Source organism: Lampetra planeri, chromosome 1 (assembly GCF_965212315.1).
Source record: "Lampetra planeri chromosome 1, kcLamPlan1.2.h2, whole genome shotgun sequence".
Classification (NCBI taxonomy): Eukaryota; Metazoa; Chordata; class Hyperoartia; order Petromyzontiformes; family Petromyzontidae; genus Lampetra; species Lampetra planeri.
Genome location: NC_136107.1, coordinates 33831450 through 33841811, shown reverse-complemented (window position 1 = coordinate 33841811; position 10362 = coordinate 33831450). Strand labels below are relative to the sequence as shown.

The 10362-nt window shown below is 46.6% G+C and overlaps 2 protein-coding genes across 2 annotated transcripts; both read right to left on the bottom strand.

The window, feature by feature from the left end:
* Window positions 1–449: 449 nt before the first annotated feature.
* LOC144718733 (guanine nucleotide-binding protein G(I)/G(S)/G(O) subunit gamma-13-like) lies at window positions 450–1513 on the bottom strand. Its single transcript, XM_078594264.1, has 2 exons — window positions 1416–1513; window positions 450–555 (listed from the first exon to the last, which is right to left on the bottom strand). Exons 1-2 carry the CDS (start codon window positions 1511–1513, stop codon window positions 450–452), a joined length of 204 nt encoding a protein of 67 aa, XP_078450390.1.
* A 4803-nt stretch (window positions 1514–6316) lies between these two features.
* On the bottom strand, window positions 6317–7380 carry LOC144718664 (guanine nucleotide-binding protein G(I)/G(S)/G(O) subunit gamma-13-like). Its single transcript, XM_078594135.1, has 2 exons — window positions 7283–7380; window positions 6317–6422 (listed from the first exon to the last, which is right to left on the bottom strand). The coding sequence occupies exons 1-2, from the start codon at window positions 7378–7380 to the stop codon at window positions 6317–6319; spliced, it is 204 nt and encodes a 67-aa protein (XP_078450261.1).
* Between the last annotated feature and the right edge of the window lie 2982 nt (window positions 7381–10362).

Genomic DNA, 10362 nt, shown 5'->3' with positions numbered 1-10362 from the left:
GATGCATCGTGTAGTCACGTGTGCATTCCCTCCTCCGGTGAAGAATCTTATCGCAGACTGTTCCGTTATTGGTCCCCATAAATCACCCCCAACCGGACCCCCACACTTTTTCCTTTGCTCAGGTTGTCAGCAAGAGAGGCATTCACCATCGCATTTCCTTAGCCTTCTTATCCTCCTAACCTCCGCAAACTCACCACTACTCCTACTCTTATACTCCTCATCTCATTTTTACTCTTTCCTCCTCTTATTTCCCTCATCATCTTCTCACTTCCACTCCTTTTCTCATCTCCACTGATCTCCTCCGCCCTTCTCCTCCCTCCCATCTTCATCTCCTCACCTCCACTCCTCCTCTTCTCTTCACCTCAAGGCCTCCACTCCTCCTGCTCTCCTCGCCTCCTGTCCCTCTCCCCTCCCTGCCCCTCCTCCTCCTCGCGTCCCCCGGGGGGTGGCTACAGGATGGTGCACTTGCTCCTCTCCACCCAGGGGTTGTTCTTGGTGAGCTCGGGGTTGAGGAAGGGGTCCGTGCGCCGCCCGTCTTCGATCCACTTGACAAGCCTGCGGACAGGGCCCACGCGTCGCCGCTGTTATTTTATCGGCGTAAAAAAGCAGTCTCTGCTGGCCTGATTCGCAAACCCAGTAATAATATCAGCCCTTTTCCACTGCCACATCTGAGCTGAACCAGCGTCAGTGCCTCACGGTGTGCATGCTTTCTTTCCCCGCCGGTTATTTGCCATGCCGAGGCAAAACCGAACGGTGATACACTGTTCTCATGAGACATCTGAATCTGGCTTGAGGCCGAGCAGAGCCGGGGGTTGGTATACATGCATTGCGTTCCTTGTTTGTGACATTAGTCACCTATCGCACGCCACGTCTCGTTCCTTGTTTGTGACATTAGTCACCTATCGCACGCCACGTCTCTACTCGTTCCTTGCACGTGTCGGCAATGGCACGGCTCGGCTTCGGCAGTGGAAAAACAACCTGGCGCCTCCTGAACCATGCCGGGCTGGTTTGGCCACGGCTCTCAGTGGAACGGTGGAAGAGAGGTATAAGTGGGCCTGTCTCCAAGCCGTCTTTAGTTTGGTGTCCTTCCCGCACACCTCCGATTAGCACAGTTGACGACGTACGTTGCGAAAGAAGTTCATCGTACATGCGTACAGTTTTATTGGGCCCAAGCCAGCATCATCTGAGCTGTGGAGCTTTCTTTGCAAAAAGAGGGTCCTGCATTGAGATTATTTGGCCAATAACATTCATGAGGTCTTTTTGCCCTCAAGTATTGTGCATACTTTTTTATTGAATGCAAATTTTTGTATAATGTACCGCAAATCGTTCAATTGCTCGTCCCTCCATTGAAGGCGACCAGGCGGAGGGAAGGGAACGATGCACATTTGATCGGGAGCGCGCGTGTGCTCACTCACTCGGGGATCGTCTGGGAGGACAACTCGCGCTTGACGGCCAGCTGGTACTTGAGGCTGTCCACCTCGCGCCGGAACTGCTCCTCGTCCCACTCATCCATTGCGAACTGAAAGACAAAGAACACCCGTGTGGCCTCTTACAGACTGCTGGGGCAAGCGCTTTTAGCGAGCACCGATGAAGGAAGGCCAACACGGCACGGAGAGGGAGTGGGTGGCCAGCAACCACGCCCAGCCACCTTTGTTGCGAACCAAAGACACGAACACAGACAAAGATCCCCCGTGTAGCCTTAACAGACTGTTGGGGCAAGTGCTGTTCGCGAACGCCTATTTAGGCCGGCACAGTGTGGAAATGTGAGCACGAGGGGGTGGAGTAGGCAGCACCACGCGCGACCGCCTTTGTCTCCCCAGAGCTGATGTTTACACACCGCCACTAGGTTTCTAGATGAAATAGAAGTGCCCAAAACAAAGCTCTCATATACCACTGGTCACTGACGATAGCCATGGCTGGGGACAAAAGTGAGATGGCTAGGAGCAGAGCCCCATGCGCTAGCCCCTGTATCACTACATACACACACATAATACAAAGAGGCAAAGATCCCCCGTGTTGCCCTTAACAGATTGGGGCAAGTGTTGTTAGCAAGCATCTATGAAGGTTATCACAGCACGCCGAGATGGGTGGTGTAGAGAGCACCACGCTCAACAGCTTTTGTTTCCCCAGTGCTATAAATGTTTGCACGCTGGAATAGGATACTCATTTAAGGCCGAGTCATCCTAGAAGACGTACTTGGCCGGGTCAGATAACCACGATAAGCCATGGCCAGGAATCAAACTCGCGTGGTCCGGGTTCGTAGCGCAGTACAATAACCACCGTAACAACATCAAGCGCCATTTACCATAACGTGGCGGTGACATCACCACAGCCTTTGTGCCAGGCTAGGTACACCATCGCATATACATATATACACACATGCTGAGAAATCCCCGCGTGTTGTCATCACTATCACTGCAATCCAGTTGATGTGATGGGCGTCCAGAAAAACTTGAGAACCCACAAAGCTCATTTGCCAAATAACAGAGTTTGGCAAATGCCAAACAGAGTTTGGCAAATGTTCAGAATTTCCTTTCCTTGGCTTCCACTCCATCGTAAATTTCGACCCCCCCAGCCATCGGCAATGCTTCCTGCTGAACCTAATTGACGTGTGTTGACAGCAAAGGTGAACAACACCGCATTGCAGAAGCAGGTTATATAGGATAGGTACAATATTTTAAGGAAGCGGCTGGCATGTTTGGAAACAGTTGAAATGCATTTCGCATTTCAAAAACGCATTACAGAGCATGACGTAGAACATTGCACGGCATTGCGCATTGCATTTCAAATAAGTTGCATCATAAATTGCATGTAACATTAGAAGGACATTACATGACATGACACAAGAGATTGCAAATACAATGTTCAAGTTGATTTCGTTGAACCAGGTGAGTGTCATTTGAAAGAGTGACCCACGTCACCAACAATGACAGAAGCAAAACCGTGTCAAATAAAGCACTGCAAATGAAGCAGACAGAAATCCACATTAAACATTACATCACCATTGACATTACAAATACGATTACACATTACATGACACGTTTACAGGTCCTCACCGGGACCACATGGCACAAACAACTGAAACTACGCGGCGAAACGATTGCGTTGAATGTAAAAGTAATTTGCGCGCAGTCACCACCGATGTTTCAAACATTCATCGACAGCCATGGATCTCAATCCGCCGCTGAACGCGCGACTCCCCAAGCCGCCAGCTTCTCTCAAAGTCCTGCGATGTAGCGATCTATACAGCTCCTGTGCAGGAGCCAATTTCATCGCTCCATCTCCACAGTCAGTGGAATTTCCACTCCATCTCCATCGTGAATATGAATTTAACCATCGGGTTATTTGTATTTAATATTATTATATTATTTTATGATGTTTTATTTTTATTATTTTATTATTTCCATTCTACGTGACTTTACCGAAAGAACCAAGAAGATGAATCCCTGCAGTCACGAAAGCTTTAAATCGAAATTTGGTTATTTGTAACTAACGAATCATTTTGTCCGCTTTCTATTGAAATTGGAGTCACACTTTACCCAACAATTAAAACGCGCGATGCAGTGGCCGTCTTTGTTCGATGGCTAGCCAAAAGCCACTGCGAGGATGACCGCAGTTTGCGGGAAGGTTTGTGTTCCTTGACCAGAGGAACAAGTGGTCAATTGAAAAACAGCGACCATTTCAGCATCACGCTTCCCGAAGGCAGGAAACCCCCTACAAGCCACGCCCATCATAATACAACTGATGATGCCACGCCCATAACCTCCCATCCAGTGGCACATATGCGGACAAATGTCCGAGTTTACAAAATAAACGAATTGTTATCCAATTAGTCGAGTAATGAAACCGATATATTTGTCTTCTTGGTTCTTTCGGTAAAGTCACGTAGAAGGGAAATAATAAAATAATAAAAATTAAACATAATAAAATACAAATTCTCACGACGTTTCGGCCACAACACAAGCAGCCGTCCTCAGGTGAAGAAACGGAGCTATTGGGACGCAACATTGGGACGCTGTTTTTCCGACAGCTCTGTTTATTCACCTGAAGACGACTGCTTGTGTTATGGCCGCAACATCGTGATAAGTTTTATGTTATTATGTTTAATTTTTATTATTTTATTATTTCCCTTCTACGTGACTTTACCGAAAGAACCAAGAAGATGAATCCCTGCAGTCACGAAAGCTTTAAATCGATATATTTGTTTGAGTGATCGACGACTTTAGAAATAGGATATCCCAGCTCTATTTATAACTGAGGTTATTTAAGAGATGGTCAAAGCAAAATTCATCACCCTAATTAATGACACAAATTTATAAATTCTGACATATATATAAATATTTTATATAATTAAAACATGCGATATTATTTATTTCGTTATTGAGCTGCGTGAATTGTAAAACATGCACTCCATTGAATTTAAAATATCTGTTTAGAAATGGTATCCTTTTAGCAACTCGATCAAAACCTATTTACGATTTAGCATCTTCATGAGATCAAAGATCAATCGGCCCACTCGAAAACACAAGCGAAATGAATATCTGAATATGAATGGCATGACCAAATAAAACATATATCCTGGATCGTTTTGGTTAACGCTACAACAACAATGCTCATTTCTATACAAGGTCTGGCTCGCGTGATTACTCAGTGTTGTTCATACGGTGGGGCGTGTGCTGCTTTGATGATGGAAATTCAACCCCCGACCCACCACCCTCCCCCGACAACTCGCTCTAACCATTCTGCCGTCATGATTTGGGACTGTGATTTAATTTACAAGTAAACTCACATTTCGTCTTTCGTTTAAACGTATGAACCAATGAGGGTTGAGAGCATTAAGCATAAAATCTGTCTGCATGTCTGCCCTGTTGTACATATGATCCAATATAAACATAATTGTAGTACAACAACGATGTTGCTATTAGGGACCTTACAATGTTGAAAACTGGCCAAAATTGATTAAACGGTTGCACAAAACTTGTCATGAGATCGAAGATCAATCGGCCCACTCATGGTCCAGAGCAGAACTCGGTACCACCTAAAGTAGCAAAACTTCAGTCGTACCCATTTATTTAGATGGAAAATGAAAGTAAATTACTTGATAGTCTCACTCATTCCAAGTGTTTATCACTAGCCACGTAGATAAATTGAAACTGCTAAAATTAGGCCACCTCACGCGGTGTCGACAAAGGAGACATCTCATGGACTATAAAGAAATAAGAATAGGTTGTATCCTTTCTGGCAATAAAACAGGTCTTAAGATTCATTGACAAAGGTTTCTGTTTGGTGTTTGAACATCTTAACACCCGTTTTATTGCCAAAAAAGGGAAAATCTATTCTTATTTTTCATACTTTGATTCCGGCAAAACGGTCTCATTTTGAAGCATCTCATGGACTATTGGATGGGGAAGAAACCAGCGCTAAAAGGCAGTGCCGACCTCTCCTGTCCTGCCCAGTGACGTCATCACGGGTGACGTTCGCCTCGCGAAGTCAAAACGCCGCCTCGTGAGCGCCGCTTGAAACGCAAAAAATCATTGCTCGGTGAACATTTCCGAGGACAAACAAACGCATGCCGGGAACCGTGTGAATTTGCATGGCGTGCGTTTCTTGTTTCCTCTGCGCAATGTGGGGGAGGGCTTCATCCAGCAGTGGATTGACAAAAGCGCTGTATGCGTACTGCACAGGCTATGCTAACGTCACATTTAGGCCCATGGATCGAACAAAACTGTACGAACGAGACGGAAAACGATCGCGGAACAATACAAACGAGGTGGTAAAAAATGAATCAAGGGAATCGATACTTGATTCAAATCGCGGCCCTGAATCTCAATGATTCAGCTGATCACCCAGTTTGGGAGGTGGCCACAGATGCATCGTGTAGTCACGTGTGCATTCCCTCCTCCGGTGAAGAATCTTATCGCAGACTGTTCCGTTATTGGTCCCCATAAATCACCCCCAACCGGACCCCCACACTTTTTCCTTTGCTCAGGTTGTCAGCAAGAGAGGCATTCACCATCGCATTTCCTTAGCCTTCTTATCCTCCTAACCTCCGCAAACTCACCACTACTCCTACTCTTATACTCCTCATCTCATTTTTACTCTTTCCTCCTCTTATTTCCCTCATCATCTTCTCACTTCCACTCCTTTTCTCATCTCCACTGATCTCCTCCGCCCTTCTCCTCCCTCCCATCTTCATCTCCTCACCTCCACTCCTCCTCTTCTCTTCACCTCAAGGCCTCCACTCCTCCTGCTCTCCTCGCCTCCTGTCCCTCTCCCCTCCCTGCCCCTCCTCCTCCTCGCGTCCCCCGGGGGGTGGCTACAGGATGGTGCACTTGCTCCTCTCCACCCAGGGGTTGTTCTTGGTGAGCTCGGGGTTGAGGAAGGGGTCCGTGCGCCGCCCGTCTTCGATCCACTTGACAAGCCTGCGGACAGGGCCCACGCGTCGCCGCTGTTATTTTATCGGCGTAAAAAAGCAGTCTCTGCTGGCCTGATTCGCAAACCCAGTAATAATATCAGCCCTTTTCCACTGCCACATCTGAGCTGAACCAGCGTCAGTGCCTCACGGTGTGCATGCTTTCTTTCCCCGCCGGTTATTTGCCATGCCGAGGCAAAACCGAACGGTGATACACTGTTCTCATGAGACATCTGAATCTGGCTTGAGGCCGAGCAGAGCCGGGGGTTGGTATACATGCATTGCGTTCCTTGTTTGTGACATTAGTCACCTATCGCACGCCACGTCTCGTTCCTTGTTTGTGACATTAGTCACCTATCGCACGCCACGTCTCTACTCGTTCCTTGCACGTGTCGGCAATGGCACGGCTCGGCTTCGGCAGTGGAAAAACAACCTGGCGCCTCCTGAACCATGCCGGGCTGGTTTGGCCACGGCTCTCAGTGGAACGGTGGAAGAGAGGTATAAGTGGGCCTGTCTCCAAGCCGTCTTTAGTTTGGTGTCCTTCCCGCACACCTCCGATTAGCACAGTTGACGACGTACGTTGCGAAAGAAGTTCATCGTACATGCGTACAGTTTTATTGGGCCCAAGCCAGCATCATCTGAGCTGTGGAGCTTTCTTTGCAAAAAGAGGGTCCTGCATTGAGATTATTTGGCCAATAACATTCATGAGGTCTTTTTGCCCTCAAGTATTGTGCATACTTTTTTATTGAATGCAAATTTTTGTATAATGTACCGCAAATCGTTCAATTGCTCGTCCCTCCATTGAAGGCGACCAGGCGGAGGGAAGGGAACGATGCACATTTGATCGGGAGCGCGCGTGTGCTCACTCACTCGGGGATCGTCTGGGAGGACAACTCGCGCTTGACGGCCAGCTGGTACTTGAGGCTGTCCACCTCGCGCCGGAACTGCTCCTCGTCCCACTCATCCATTGCGAACTGAAAGACAAAGAACACCCGTGTGGCCTCTTACAGACTGCTGGGGCAAGCGCTTTTAGCGAGCACCGATGAAGGAAGGCCAACACGGCACGGAGAGGGAGTGGGTGGCCAGCAACCACGCCCAGCCACCTTTGTTGCGAACCAAAGACACGAACACAGACAAAGATCCCCCGTGTAGCCTTAACAGACTGTTGGGGCAAGTGCTGTTCGCGAACGCCTATTTAGGCCGGCACAGTGTGGAAATGTGAGCACGAGGGGGTGGAGTAGGCAGCACCACGCGCGACCGCCTTTGTCTCCCCAGAGCTGATGTTTACACACCGCCACTAGGTTTCTAGATGAAATAGAAGTGCCCAAAACAAAGCTCTCATATACCACTGGTCACTGACGATAGCCATGGCTGGGGACAAAAGTGAGATGGCTAGGAGCAGAGCCCCATGCGCTAGCCCCTGTATCACTACATACACACACATAATACAAAGAGGCAAAGATCCCCCGTGTTGCCCTTAACAGATTGGGGCAAGTGTTGTTAGCAAGCATCTATGAAGGTTATCACAGCACGCCGAGATGGGTGGTGTAGAGAGCACCACGCTCAACAGCTTTTGTTTCCCCAGTGCTATAAATGTTTGCACGCTGGAATAGGATACTCATTTAAGGCCGAGTCATCCTAGAAGACGTACTTGGCCGGGTCAGATAACCACGATAAGCCATGGCCAGGAATCAAACTCGCGTGGTCCGGGTTCGTAGCGCAGTACAATAACCACCGTAACAACATCAAGCGCCATTTACCATAACGTGGCGGTGACATCACCACAGCCTTTGTGCCAGGCTAGGTACACCATCGCATATACATATATACACACATGCTGAGAAATCCCCGCGTGTTGTCATCACTATCACTGCAATCCAGTTGATGTGATGGGCGTCCAGAAAAACTTGAGAACCCACAAAGCTCATTTGCCAAATAACAGAGTTTGGCAAATGCCAAACAGAGTTTGGCAAATGTTCAGAATTTCCTTTCCTTGGCTTCCACTCCATCGTAAATTTCGACCCCCCCAGCCATCGGCAATGCTTCCTGCTGAACCTAATTGACGTGTGTTGACAGCAAAGGTGAACAACACCGCATTGCAGAAGCAGGTTATATAGGATAGGTACAATATTTTAAGGAAGCGGCTGGCATGTTTGGAAACAGTTGAAATGCATTTCGCATTTCAAAAACGCATTACAGAGCATGACGTAGAACATTGCACGGCATTGCGCATTGCATTTCAAATAAGTTGCATCATAAATTGCATGTAACATTAGAAGGACATTACATGACATGACACAAGAGATTGCAAATACAATGTTCAAGTTGATTTCGTTGAACCAGGTGAGTGTCATTTGAAAGAGTGACCCACGTCACCAACAATGACAGAAGCAAAACCGTGTCAAATAAAGCACTGCAAATGAAGCAGACAGAAATCCACATTAAACATTACATCACCATTGACATTACAAATACGATTACACATTACATGACACGTTTACAGGTCCTCACCGGGACCACATGGCACAAACAACTGAAACTACGCGGCGAAACGATTGCGTTGAATGTAAAAGTAATTTGCGCGCAGTCACCACCGATGTTTCAAACATTCATCGACAGCCATGGATCTCAATCCGCCGCTGAACGCGCGACTCCCCAAGCCGCCAGCTTCTCTCAAAGTCCTGCGATGTAGCGATCTATACAGCTCCTGTGCAGGAGCCAATTTCATCGCTCCATCTCCACAGTCAGTGGAATTTCCACTCCATCTCCATCGTGAATATGAATTTAACCATCGGGTTATTTGTATTTAATATTATTATATTATTTTATGATGTTTTATTTTTATTATTTTATTATTTCCATTCTACGTGACTTTACCGAAAGAACCAAGAAGATGAATCCCTGCAGTCACGAAAGCTTTAAATCGAAATTTGGTTATTTGTAACTAACGAATCATTTTGTCCGCTTTCTATTGAAATTGGAGTCACACTTTACCCAACAATTAAACTTAAAAATCGAGTTATCAAAAATGTCATAGTTGGATTCGGAATCCTTCAAAACCTGCAGATGCTCGCTCTTGCGTGCCCGGGTTTAAAAAAGAGAACATTTATATTTTCGCCTCCAGACTTTTTCAGCAGCGTTATAAAACTCGCGATAAAAAATTTCAGAGGACCTAAAAACAATAAAACCCCCACACCCCCAATTGGGAGGCTCAAACAAAAAAATGGGTGCTTTGGCCTAATTAAAATTTTCTATTTATTTAAACTTTAATCAGTCACTGATGACCGGCAACGTGATAGACATCTCTTGCAGAAGATTGAGACTGAGTGACAGCATTTCTAGTGAATGGCGAGAAATTTGAGTTTCTTTTTTAGCAAACGTAGCTGAGTATATAACTAAAAATATGTGAGAGAGAGAGAGAGAAACCATACATTTTCTAATTTGGGGGCCCAAATATGACAGCCTGGAGGTTGACTGGTTTCACTCAGAGAGCCGAGCCAACATAAACTGGCACGTTAAGTCTCTTAAACGTACGATCCGCACCATCAGTAACCCTAGTCATTCATCCCCCCGTGGTGCACGACGTGAGTTCAGCTACCTTTAACCCAGTCGAGTATTTAATAATGATCATAAATCATGTGTTGTGTAAGCAAAGCTGTCTTGCTATTTCTATTAAGTAGTGCATTTCACAAAAACCGCATTCAAATTTGTGATAACAAAGACGGTCACTGCATTAGACATTTTCAGATGCGCTTGTGCGGCCGTCTGGAACGCTCTTCGTGCCAATATGAGGAAGCCACTGGAGCTATGCACTTTTAAATCTAGATTGAAAACTAATTCATTTAGAACTGTTGTTTGTGTTGTGTGTGTTGTCCTTCCTCCGCACATCCGATGAGCACGGTTGGCTACGTACGGTGCAAAAGAAGCTCAACATACATCCATGCTGGATG